The following is a 13,218-nucleotide window of genomic DNA, read 5'->3' on the forward strand; positions in this document are numbered from 1 at the left end:
ACTCGCAACAAAGCACAATATGCAAGATATCCCAGAGTATACCACAGGGGAAAACTGAGGGAGACAAGGGCACTGCCAATGCCCTGCCATTGAAACTCTTGACAGCTCCTGTTTCTCATCATCTTACCTTCCTTTAAGTGCTTAATTTTTGATGATTTACTAATGTGTTTTAATAGCATTCTGGGTACCCAAATTAGGTGCACTGCTCTATATCACTTTTGGTCCTTCTTTTCACTTTGTTACACACAGATTCTACTTTTGCCTTTTTTCAGTCCTTTGAGAGAGCCCCATCCTTCAAGTGCTCCTGAAGATAATTGCTAATGCTTTCCAGATTGTTTCAACTATTTTTTTAAGTATACTTGGGCAAATTTCATCCAATTTTGTCAATTGAATGCATCCAACTTATCTCAATAGCCTCCCTCAATTCTGGCCTGCATTTTTATCCTTGGTTGACATTCAATGCATTAAGCGCCTGGTCAAAAATAACCTTACTTCTGTGAAAACTAAATCAAAATAGGCCTTGATTGCTTTGGTTCTCTGTGTCATCCATAGTTTCCTTTCCTTCCCCATTAAGTACAGACCTCTTCTTTCCTTTGTTTTCTTTAGACGTCTAATATATTTATAGAACCTTTTCTTTCTGCCTTTTATGTTCCTTGCTAGAGGTAACTTTTGTACCTTGCCCTTTCTGATTTTATCACTGTATGCTGCGCTGTTTCCATCCAGTTATCTTTAGACATCTGATGTTGTTTCTACTTTTGCACAATTCATTTTTAATTGTAAGGTCATCAACCAGCTACCAGGTGTGACCCAGCTCCACAGCAGAGACAGAAACCATCCCGCCCCATTTCCAGTTAAATTCACAGGACAGCCAATTGGGACAGGTGCCACTTGTATTTTTGTGAAGCCTAATTTTTTCAGTGGAAAAATATTTCCATCAAAAATTTCCTGCCAACCCTAATCAAGAAAGGGTAACAGTGTTGGGAAATGTCCTTTGCTGTCCTCTCATACACACACTTTCCACTTCTTGTTCTCTGGACCTGTTGTTAAACACAGTTCATAGGAAGCCATGGATCAGAGACCATTAGGTATAATAACTATATTTCCTAATATTTCTGAAATTATGTATTTGAGATCAAAAATTGCTGCTGCTTATGAGATAAATTACAGCTCTTTTATTGCTCCCTATTTCTGTCTTATTGCCTGCAAAGCTTAAGGTAAGTTAATGGTCCAAAGCACTGCATTCCTTTGCATTATCATAATACAGACAAACTAACAAAAAAAACCCCTTCTGTTGTCCTGAATAATGGCTCCATTATTGATCCAACAGACTCTTCATTAGATTTTTTGAGGCAGCTGAATGTAATTTAACATATATTTAATTTTTAGTCTAATGCCAGTCTGAGCCAATATAATTACTCCATGAGAATAGTACCAAAAAATAGATTAGTATAAGCTACTTTCTTCTGGCAAGCTGTTTTTTTTTGCAGGGGGGCAGGATATCTTTTTTCTAGGTAACACTGTTTTGGTGGTTCTTGATATTCTTTTTCTTCAAGATTAAGCCAGATCATCAACTGCAGTAAACAGAAGAAGTGCACCAGTACATAACAGTTGAGAACCTTTTTCGCTTGCCTTTTGTTATAAATTAATGTTAGACTCGATGGAAAACAAATAGGGGAGCAGGGGAGGGGGGAAGAATCTGGTTAAGAAGCTAAGTAATAGCGAATGGGAAAACTGGTCAAATTTCATCATGGCAAAAGGATACTAAACAGATACACAAAGCTCATGCTAATTTATACCAGTTGTCAAAAGTGTGATAAATCCATGGGGTTTCAAAATCGGCAGGGGATACAAAAACATTTAGTCAAAACTACTGAAGATCAAGATGTACCCCCAGGGGCATAACCAAACCAGAGGAACAGGAAGCAAAAAACAAATGAAATGTGAAGCTATCAATGAATGCTGGAATGATTTTGAACTGTTCATACAAACTTTAATTAATTTAGAGCCTAGCAACCAGTCAAAACAGATCTGTATGTCATTGCAGGCAGCATCATGAAAATCGACATTCAGTATTCAATGATAGTCCTGTTACTGATCATTTCTTTGTAGTGTTCTTTTCAAAATCTCCTACTATGAACTTTAATGCTCAGTTTGGGCATCAAAATGCCTGTGGAAAAAAAAAACATTTTTCAATAAAAAGAAAATGTTTACAAAAAAAAATGTTTTTTAAAAAATGGAAATTAAAATTAAAAGATCACCTTTGTCTTTGCTTTTTTAATTTTTTGCCACTGGACTGAAAACAGGGAGTAAAACTCAATAGCAAGAACTCCCGTGAGTTTTTTTTTTCACAGCAATATTTTGCAGCTTGGTCTCTACCCTGGAAAATGAAAGATTACGGTTTATGCCTATATTTCTCATTCTAACATAATAAACCTAATTAAAAGGAACACATTCAAAGCAAAAAGAGTCAGTCACAAACTTTCTTGAAAACTGCTTTCTTCTTGTCTGCTGTCATGCCCCCTTGTGGTGTGCCACAAACAGCATAAACGCACATGATTCAGGGTAGGGATGATTCAGGGTAGGGACCTTATTCTCATCATGTCATATTGCAGTCATTCCAGCTCAATGTTGTATCCCTTTTCCTACGCTCTACTTGCCTCTATGTATTATAAGTGTGACAGCCTACAACCTGCTTGATTAAACAGAAGACCATCTGAGCTTAAATTAATGAACTGCTAACAGCTTGGGCTAAAAAGCCAAGCTTCTTGGACTGGAGTAACTCAGACAAAAAGACAGACCTCTAATGAGGTCCTAAGTGTAGGAACTGTGCCTTACCAAGGCCCTGCTGACCAAATTTGCCATTGGATGCCTGCTGACAAAATTACATAGTGTAGACCATTGTCTGTGTGTTCACACAGAACTTAGCACATAAAATCAGCGAAAATGAGGTTTGAAAGGGACTTCAGGAGGTCATCTAGTGCAACCCCCTGCTCAAACCCGGACCATCCCCAACTAGATCATCCCAGCCAAGGCTTTGTCTAGCCGGGTCTTAAAAACCTCCAAGGATGTAGATGCCGTCTCCTCTCTAGGTAGCATGTTCCAGTGTTTTACAACCCTCCTAGTGAGAACATTCTTCCTGGATTCTACCTCGTCTAAACTTCCCTTGCTGCAACTTGAGCCCATTGCTCCTTGTTCTGTCATCTGCCACCACTGAGAACAGTCCAGCTCCATCCTCTTTGAAACCCCCTTCAGGTAGTTGGAGGCTGATATTAAATCCCCCCTCAGTCTTCTCTTCTCTTCTCCAGACTAGATAAACACAGTTCACTCAGCCTCTCCTCATAAGTCATGTCCCCCAGCCCCCTAACAATTTTGTTGCCCTACACAGGACTCTCTCCAATTTTTCCACATCCCTTCTGCAGTGGGGGGGGGAAGGGGGGGGGCAAAACTGGACACAGGACTGCAGATGTGGCCTCACCAGTGCTGAATAGAGCAGAAGAATCAGTTCCCTCGATCTGCTGGAAACACACCTACCAGTGCAGCCCAGTATGCTGTTAGCCTTCTTGGCAACAAGGGCACTGTTGGCTCATATTCAGCTCATTGTCCACAGCAACCCCCAGGTCCTTTTCTGCGGAGCTGCTGCTTAGGCAGTCAGCCCCCAGCCTGTACTGATGCATGGGATTGTTCTGTCCTAAGTGCAGGACTTTGCACTTGTCCTTGTTGAACCTCATGAGATTTATTCTGGCCCAATCCTCCAATTTGTCTAGGTCTCTGAATCTTAGCCCTGCCCTTCAACATATCTACTACTCCCCGCAGGTTGGTGTCATCTGCAAACTTGCTGAGGGTGCACTCCATCCCATCTTCCAGGTTGTTGAAGACATTGAACAAAATAGGCTCCAAGACCAACCCCTGGGGCATTCCACATGATGCTGGCTGCCAACCAGACATCAAGCCATTGATCACTACCCTTTGAGCTCAGAGATCCCGCCAGTTTTCTATCCATCTTATAGTCCATTCATCCAACCCATACATCCTTAGGTTACAAGAATGTTATGGGATGCATTATCAAAAGCCTTGCTTAAGTCAAGGTATATCACATCCACTGGTCTCCCGGCCTCCACAGAACTAATCATCTCATAGAAGGCAATCAGGTTGGTCAGGTATGACTTGCCCTTGGTGAATCCATGCTGACTGTTCCTAATCACCTTCTTCTCCTGCAAGTGCTTCAAAATGGATTCATTGTGGACCTGCTCCATTTTCCCAGGGACTGAGGTGAGGCTGACTGGTCAGTAATTCCCCAGATCCTCCTTCTTCCCTTTCTTAAATATGGGCACTATATTTCCCTCTTTCCAATTGTCCGGGATCTCCCCTGATTGCCATGAATTTTCAAAGATAATGGGCAGCAGCTGTGCAATCACATCAGCCAATTCCCTCAGCACCCTCAGGTGCATCACACCTAGGCCCATGGACTCGTACACATCCATTTTTTCTGAATAGTCCCTACCCTGTTCTTTCACCACTGTTGACTGCTCACTTCCACCCCAAACTGTGCTGCCAGGTGCTTCTATGTGGTGAACTTGCCTGTGAAAAATGAGGTGAACTGAGTACTTCAGAACTGAGTACTTCCGCCTTTTCTGCATCCCCATTTAGTAAGGGATCCGATCCACACTTTCCCTGATCTTCCTCTTGTTGCTCATAGACTTATGGAAACCCTTGTTACCCTTCACATCCCTTGCTAGCTGCAACTGCAATTGTGTTTTGGCCTTCCTGGCTTCATCCCTGGATGCCCAAACAATACTCTTATACTCCTCCCTAATCATTTGTCCACGTTTCCACTTCTTGTAAGCTTCCTTTTTGTGTTTTAGCTCACTAAAGAGTTCCCTGCTAAGCCACGCTGATCTTCTGCCATACTTGCTTGCCTTCCTTCACATTGGGATGGTTCATTCCTGTGCCCTCAGTAAGGTTTCTTTAAAATACAACCTACTCTCCTGGACTCCTTTCCCCCTCAGGCTGGTCTCCCAGAGGATCCTGCCCTTCAGTTCCCTGAGTTAGTCGAATTCTGCTTTTCTGAAGTCCAGGGTCCTTACACCACCACATGCTCCTATGTGCAAATGTTAACAGTTGCTTTTTGGAGTGGATACATATCCTGATTTCTTCCCCACCCCCCACGAGTTCTCAGCAGCTGCAATTAGAGTTATCAGAAACATCAAAAACCCAACACTGGCACACAGCATAAGAGCTAAGCGGCATTCTTTCCCAGAAGATCCTCTTTCTACAGCCATTGCAGGTTTCCACAGAGCCTGATTTGGCTATTGCTGTCTTGCAGCAGGAGCATTTTGATCAGCACAACTCTGTTGTAAGGGAAAGAAGAATCAGACTCAAAGCAACCACACTGCAGGATTTCCAGTGCTGGCATCTCAGTGATAGACAGGAAGCGACTCTTTATCTAAAAGTAACCCTTGTGCAAAGAGGTAATATGGGGAGGGGTCCAACAGGCTGACCTTAATTTGAATAGAGATTCCTAGCAGCCAGGTGGGAAACATGCTTCCAGCCTATATTTGGGAACCATGCCAGAAGAAGGCCACACACAACCAATTAAACAGGAAAAACAGCATGTCTACCTGTCCAGGAACCTTATGGGTATTGAGGGTATTGAGCTCTATTTCTCAATTAACACCGAAGGTAATTTTGGCTCATTCTGCTCTATGCACTCTGCTGCGTGGTACTTCATCTGTAGATAGCCATAGACTTGCCTCTTCAACCCTACAGCCCCCCATCTTCCTCCATGAATAAACTTTATTAGATTGCAAGCTCCTTTGGCATTTGTACTGCCCAGGATCTTGATCCACAATTGTACTACAAGAGACCCTAGGAGTCCCACTTGATAAAGGATAGTTTCAGCTTCCATATAAAGTACTGCAGTATACTCAGGGCCCTGTGAAAGGACAGAGGACTTTATATTAATGGCAGAAAGCAGATGGGGTACGTTCTGTTCCCAAACTCCAATAAAGACTGTCCTCTACCCTACTGTTACCACCTGTAAAATATATTGTCATTGATAACACGCAGAAACTTTGCATTTCCATCCAAGACAGGGGTGGGCAAAATACGGTGCACAGGCTGGATCCGGCCCATGTGGGTTTTTGTCCAGCCTGCAGCGGGTCCCTCGGCCCAGGCACAGTCCAGCCATGACACGTCCTGCTGCCCACGGGCACACAATAGGGCTGGGGTGGTTCTGTGGCTGCATTGCCTTTCTAGGGAGCCCAGAGGGCAGGCAACTCCTTCCGGCTGCCACCACCCCTGGCCCCAGCCCTGCAATAATGAGGTGGACCTGCACTGCATGGCCCTGACCCCACGCACCCCACACTTGCTCTAGGCTTGTCCTCCCAGGCTCAGCAGCGGCAGCACAGGACAAAAGCTGTTGCTCAAAAGTGGAGGGAAAGCAGCCTCTCCCCTTCCTGCTGCCAACATTTCCCTGCTGCAGCTGCCCGAAGCCTGTACGGAGCTGCCCTCCGTTTCTGCTGCCATCACGGCCACACCCGGGCTGCCATGCAGGGCAGCAGTGGCAGCACGGAGAAGATTCAGGGCCACACAGCACAGACTCCAGCACACAGGGTCAGGACTGTGCAGTAGGGCTGTGTGAAACAGCACTGTTTTGTTTCAACTTCCATTTCGCTGTTTTGAAGGGACAATGTTTCATTTTATCATTTTGTTTCATTTTGAAGCACTGGTCTGTTTAGTTTCGTCGAAACCGTTTTGCCATTTCGATGCATTTGTATGTTTCGCCCATAGGCTATAATGGGGAATCATGATAATGCCTAAAACTTTGTCATTTCCTACCGGATTTGGATGAAAATTGCAGGGGCGGTAGCCCCCTCTGAGGGCATGAAGCCTGCCAAGTTTCAAGGAGACAGGCCCAGCGGTTTCTGGGAAACTACACCTCCAACTGTTCAAAGCAAAACTCATATACCCTTGCCAGCAGTGGCAGCCTCCTGTTATCTGGCGCGCAGATCCGGGGGCCTCCACCCCTGAGAGGGCTGCAGGGCTGTGCTAGACTCCTCCCAGGGATGCAGGCCCCCAGATCTGCATGCCAGATGACAGGAAACTGCTGCTGCCACCTGGGACAAGTGCTGGGCAAAGTCTCTGCCTGGAAGATTGCTACTAACGTTGGCCCCAGGCAGCCTCCCATCATCCAACGCACAGATCCAGGGACCCGCACCCCCTGGAAGAGTCCGGCACAGCCCCGCAGCCCTCCCGGGGGTGTGGGCTCCTGGATCTGCGTGCCAGATGATAGGATACTGCCATTGGCAGCAGCAATCTTCCCAGTACTGGGTGCGGACTGTGCCCAGAGCCAGTCCCAGACAGCAGACGCAGCATCCTTTCATCCAGCGTGCAGATCTGGAGGCCCACAGACCTTGGAAGGCTGCGGGGCTGTGCCGGACTCCTTCCAGGGGTGCAGGCTCCCAGATCTGTGTGCAGGATGACAGGAGGCTGCCACTGCTGGTTGGGACTGGTGCTGGGCACAGCCTGTGCCGAGCACCAGGGGGGCTGTGCGGACTCTTCCCGGGGAGGACAGGGCCCTGGATCTGCGCGCAGGATGACAGCAGGCTGCCGCTGCCGGCTGGGACCGGCACTGAAGACAAGTAAACCCGGCTTTGAAACTTGAAACTTTTCGAAATGTTCGAAACATTTTGAGTGCCCTCGTTTCATTTACCCCATACCTACCCACACCTCCCCACATCCACACCCACACATCCCCCAAGCCCCATACCCACCCTTCCATACCCCCCACGCACCACACTCCACTACAATACACAAGAGTAAGAGCTCATTTTGAACTGTTATGCAATCACCTCTATATACACCACACACACACACAAATCAGGACAAAAATATTTTTAAAATTATTTTAATAATATTATTTTATTATTAGCCAATTGCCCATCAAGAATGACCGGGGGGTGGGGCTGGGATGGCATGCCGCCACCTAACGCCCCAGGCTGCTGCCATTCTGCCTCTTGCAGGGAGCGGGGTGGGGGAGCCAAGGCCAGCACTTCCGGCCTCGGCTCCCCCACCCTGTCTGGTCCCCAGCGCAGCTTCAGAATCATGGCAGCGCTCCCCCATGCTTGGAGCACTCTAATTGGCTGCTTCCATCAGCCAATCAGAATGCAAACAAAGCATTACAGCCAGACTTAGGCTTTTATAGTATTAGAATTACCAGAAGTCCCAAGGGGAGGGACTTCAGATAGCTAAAGGTCAGGGGTTAGTGGGTAGGACTTCTGGTCCCAAGCTGGCAACCAGGGACTACCCTTGCGGCCCTTGACAGCTCACCAAAACCCATTAAGTGGCCCTCCACCCAAAATAATTGCCTGCCCCTGATCTAGGACATGCAGCATAAAAATCCCCAAAATACAGGTCATCTGGGTCTAAACTCCTATTAGAATTAATTGGAATTCACTCACTAATCAAGACCTGCAGCACTTTATATCCAGACCACTACAGGCAACTAGCCAATAATAGGCAATACTTGGAGAGATCAGCAAAAGGGAGACTTCACTACAAAAACTGAAATTAATGATACTTACACTAATCAAAATGATGGGAAGCAGACAGCATGCAAGATCTTTTTTTCTCCAAGATCCAAATTACCTTATGTTTAGCCCATGTGTCTTGAACCAGAAACCTTCCCTGCAGAGTATTTTCTGGCGCAGTCTTATTTTAGCGGGGAAAAAAACCCTCTACAAAGTCTAATTTATGTACCCATACTTGTAAAAGGTCTCTTTTCCCAGAGAGGCTCAGGATGAAATTAATGCATCTTTCATTTTCAATAAAAGCTCTACGCTGCAAACAAAGCCACGCTGACTGAAAAGCAATAACTGGAGTGATTTGCCTCTATGCAGATTTGTACAGTCAGATAATTCTTGGCTGTTAAATAAGGCTTTTTGGGAACAGCATGCCAAGGGATATAAAAAGAAAAAAAATGTTTGTATTCTGGCAAGGCATTAAAACCTCAGCATGAGCTGGAGCAGAAATCCTTACATGCCCAGCCAAAAAGATAACTCAAGACCGGAGTAGATTTTTTCTTCCTCCTCCCTGACCCTAGCTCCAGGGGATGTGGTTTTGGAGAAAACCTGGGTTAACAAGGAGATGCTCTGCAGACATTACAAAGTATTTAGAAATCAACCTGGGAACAGAAAGACCCATCACGTTTCCAACTGGCAAGGGGGAGGTGGTCTTTGCCTATTGAAGGAAAGCAACAAGCCAAGGTGCCAACAGCAGCCTTCAGCTAGCAAAACACCTTAGGAGAGGTAGACAGAATTGGAATGATATCACTTGTGCATGACAATAGCAAATACAAGCATTTTGAAATACCAAGGATTATTTCATATTCCTTACATAGGAGAGGAGCTATAGGAGATATGCATAAGAGAGAAGTGATTATTCCCCAGCTGGCACGTAACCAGCTGCTGGTCATACAGTGTGTTTGTATGTCATTAAACCAAGAACTACCTGTGAGGCCAAGACATAATTACCCTGGATCTTTTAAGGTCTACTGCAGTGTAACATATATCTGCTTTTTGTTTCATTTTTCCAAACATGATTTGTCGAAGAGCCTCTTTCAATCCTTAATCAGAGATCTGATGTGAGCAAACAGGGGAAAAAGAAAACAGAAGATAGAACAACTTCAGCTCCCATTGCTGCATGATCTCAAGTAGGTTACCTTTTATCTCGCCTTCTACTTATAAAGATAGTGGGCTGTGTTTTCCTAACTACCTCCCAAAAGCGCTTTCTTTGCCAGCAGTAAAGAATCTAAATCCTCTAAAACTGAGTACACTGCCAGGGGTTGTTATTTCTTGTTAGCAAAATGGCAAGGCGTGGTAGCATTGAGCAGAATTTCTTGCTTAGCTTCCTCATTTATGTATAGGGGCTATTTGCAGAAGTTAAAAAAAATGCTTTACTAGAAGCAGCAGCATGTTACAGATCCTTCAGAGCAGAGTCAAAGTTATAGGTGGGGCACTTTAGCAGGGCTTTTTGGCACTTTTATCTAAAACTAATTCCATCAACTATTAGATAAAAGCACCAAAAAAGCCACACTAAAGCACCTGATCTTATACAGACGTCAGGTGAGCCAAACCCAACTAATGCACTGCTTCCATAGGAGCACGCCAAGTTTAAAGTAAAATGCCATTTTGGGGATTGGTTTTTTAACGTATGCAAACAGAATTTAGTTTTATTTTGTAGCTTTGAGGAAAAAGAATTAAGGAATGCTTCCTAAGAGGTCTCACATTTTCCATTAGTAGAATGAAGGGTCACTATACCAGCTGATAGAGATGCTGCTGGAACAAAAAAGCCTGCAAGATTCTGATGCACATTAGCTTTGGCAAGAAGCAACAGGACGGTGAAGCCAATTTGGACACAATATACTTGTCCCACAGTTCTTTTTAAGTCAGTAGCACCTTGATATTTATTACAGCACAGGAGAGATCAGTACAAGGCACCAAGAGAGGAAGGATAGATACCGCACTCACATAGCTGACTACAAAAGTTACATTTGGAAAGCAATTAGTTTCTATTTCACCTAAGCTTTCATCTATGATCACTACTTGAGAATTTTCTTGGGCAAATTGTCCATCATTGGTCTAGTGGCTAGCATGCTAGAAAGGAATCCAGGAGACCTGGGTTCCACTGCAGGCTCTGTGATTTACCCACCCTGACCTTTCCCAAGTCACTTCACTTTCTTCTCCCGTGTTTTGTCCTAGAGAATGAACAGATTCAGTGTGCATATGGGCAGCACATAATAAAATGAAGCCATAGGCACTACTGTAGTAAGTAGATGGGCAAGGAGACACAAGACAGATAACTAAAGAGACATCAGAGTTACATAAGTTTTTTACTTTCCAAGGTCAATGCCAGACAATGCCAGACTTATCATTCAAGTTATAGCAGAGTACACACAATGGCTAACTACCAAAAGCATACTGAACAGCCCAAGGATTTTTCTTCCTGGATTCACCTTTATTTTAAAGATTACCAACACAAACTAATACAATTCAGCCTACAAGGATACAGAAAAAATGTCTAAACCAGTACTGACTCAGGCTTGCATTTTAAAAGCTGTCCAGCATCTCTCTCCTTTTAAATCTCAAACCCCTCCTTTTGAGCAAATACCTAAGAAAAAGCAGAAACTTCTTTTTTTTTTTTTTTGCTTATTAAATATTTGCCATTTAATGCATATTTAAGACATGGCCATTTTCTTTGGATAAGCTCTGAATCCATGTAGAGGTAAACTACTGAGTCTCCAACAAGTTATCAAGGACCTACAAACCTACTGAAATAATTTAATTTCTTTCCAAAAAAAAAGAACAGAGCTATAGTACGGCTAAGGGCTATACGTTCCATCTGAAGCCAGATGTTACTGCTAGTACTTCCAGCACACACAAATTCTTCCTCTACTATCCATTGATGCGGTAATTCATGTGGATTTTCGGTTTGATGTCACACACTAGTGACAGCAGTTCAGTCAGCACCTCTTCCCTATTCTTCTGGAAGTTTTCTTGGATTATGCTCATCTTTTGCTGGGTCTCCTTCTCAACCTCTGTGGTGCAGCTTCCATGACATCCAAGAGCCTGAGTGAATGAAAAGAAAAGAGCAGTCCACTTAGAACAAAAAGCTCCTTGGTAAGGAAACAAACTATTGTGACCAATTTTTATGTTCTACTATTCTGTATGCTTCAGTGATAATCATTACACTTCTTGCAGCAACACAGTGTGGTGGTAAAGAGGTAATGTCAATAGACAGAGTTGCTTCATCACTGTACCCCTTGAATCATTAGATCGTCTTATCTATTTAGCATATAAGCTTTGGGGGAATTTGTGCAGTCCCTATGACAATGCCACCTTGGTTTTAATTGGGGCCTTTTGGACACTACTTTAAGTAAGACTGCTAATAATGATAGCAACTAATACAATATTCACAATAACATTTAAGTAAAGGACTTCTGTAAAATGTATTCTGTTGTCATTCCTAACCCTTTGATTTCTCTAGAAGGTAGGAACACTTCAACTTGGCTGCGCATCAAACACGAGCAATGTCAAGGGCAGGACAAGATTCACAGGACCTGGATTCTATTCCTCCGCTGTAGATACAACTCGAGGAAGAAGGGAAAAAAAAAAAAAAAACCCATGACCACTTCAGATCTGTCTCTCGGCTTCTCCGTTTGTAAATAGGGACTTGAAGCCTCAGAGGCAGGAAAGCAGGAATTAAACACAAGGTTCAGAAATGTTATTGGTACAGGAATAAAAAAACAAGAACTGTACTTCAGAACCCAAACTCCAAAGTATGGTGAATGGAACAGAGTCGAAGTCTGGAATGGACTAGTACTGTTACTGGTCAGAGAATGAAAAGGAAAAGCTTAAGAAATAAGATCTTAGCTTACTGGTGTCAAGATTGATATGCTGGTTTATAATGCAGGGGGGTCCGTGTTAGGACAGGCTTGACTGAAATTATACATTGCCAACTTAAAAAGTTGTACAGAAAGAAGAAAATGAGTGGTTCATCGTCTTGGAAATCTGATTGCAGGTAGTATAGGAATACCCCTTACAAAAACAGAGTTGGCACAAAGTAGCATGTCACTGCTCTCACAGCACACTTCAAAGGAGAGAGGGCTCCCACTTGGAACCTTTGATGAAGGCTGAGTTCACACGTACTATTTTACATTTTGCTGGGAATAAAAGCACCACATAAAACAGAGCATGCAAAGCTGACAAGAGAATTGTAGGCCACTTGAGTATTTAAAGAATTGAATTTTGAGATGTAAGTTTATCAAGGAACCATGGTGAAACATTTGTGAGAAAGACTAGCTCTGCAGAAGGGAGCGTGATCTCCTTTTGGTATTAATTCACAAAGTCTACTTTGTAAGACTAACTCATGACACACAAGTCAGACCTCATTAATATTAACTGCTTCACTACTGATACCATCTTCCAGGTTCCAAGATGCAACAACACTCCTGCAGCTGACTGCTTTCCACTGATATTGCCATGGCAGCTGGCTGCACATTACAGCACAGTGAGGCAATTAAGGAAAAAGCACTCAAGGAGAGAACCACCCCATGCAGAATGCTCTTCCATGAAGAGCAGCAGCTAAACATTTTGCAGAGCTCTAACAGCATCATCTCAAGCAGCAGCAACACCAACTCCAAGCAGCACCAGGGACTTGGGG

General features: G+C 44.0%; 1 protein-coding gene across 1 annotated transcript in view; it reads right to left on the reverse strand.

Annotated features, from left to right (window-relative positions):
- Positions 1-10,869: 10,869 nt before the first annotated feature.
- The window catches only part of ATP6V1G1 (ATPase H+ transporting V1 subunit G1), a 5,267-nt gene continuing 2,918 nt past the window's right edge, over positions 10,870-13,218 (reverse strand). The window contains exon 4 of the mRNA XM_006031127.1: positions 10,870-11,624. Coding sequence (XP_006031189.1) covers positions 11,451-11,624 — 174 coding nt within the window. The 3' untranslated portion in view covers positions 10,870-11,450. The remainder of the gene's footprint in view (positions 11,625-13,218) is intronic.

The sequence above is a fragment of the Alligator sinensis genome, unplaced genomic scaffold (assembly GCF_000455745.1).
Source record: "Alligator sinensis unplaced genomic scaffold, ASM45574v1 scaffold323_1, whole genome shotgun sequence".
In the NCBI taxonomy this organism is placed as follows: Eukaryota; Metazoa; Chordata; order Crocodylia; family Alligatoridae; genus Alligator; species Alligator sinensis.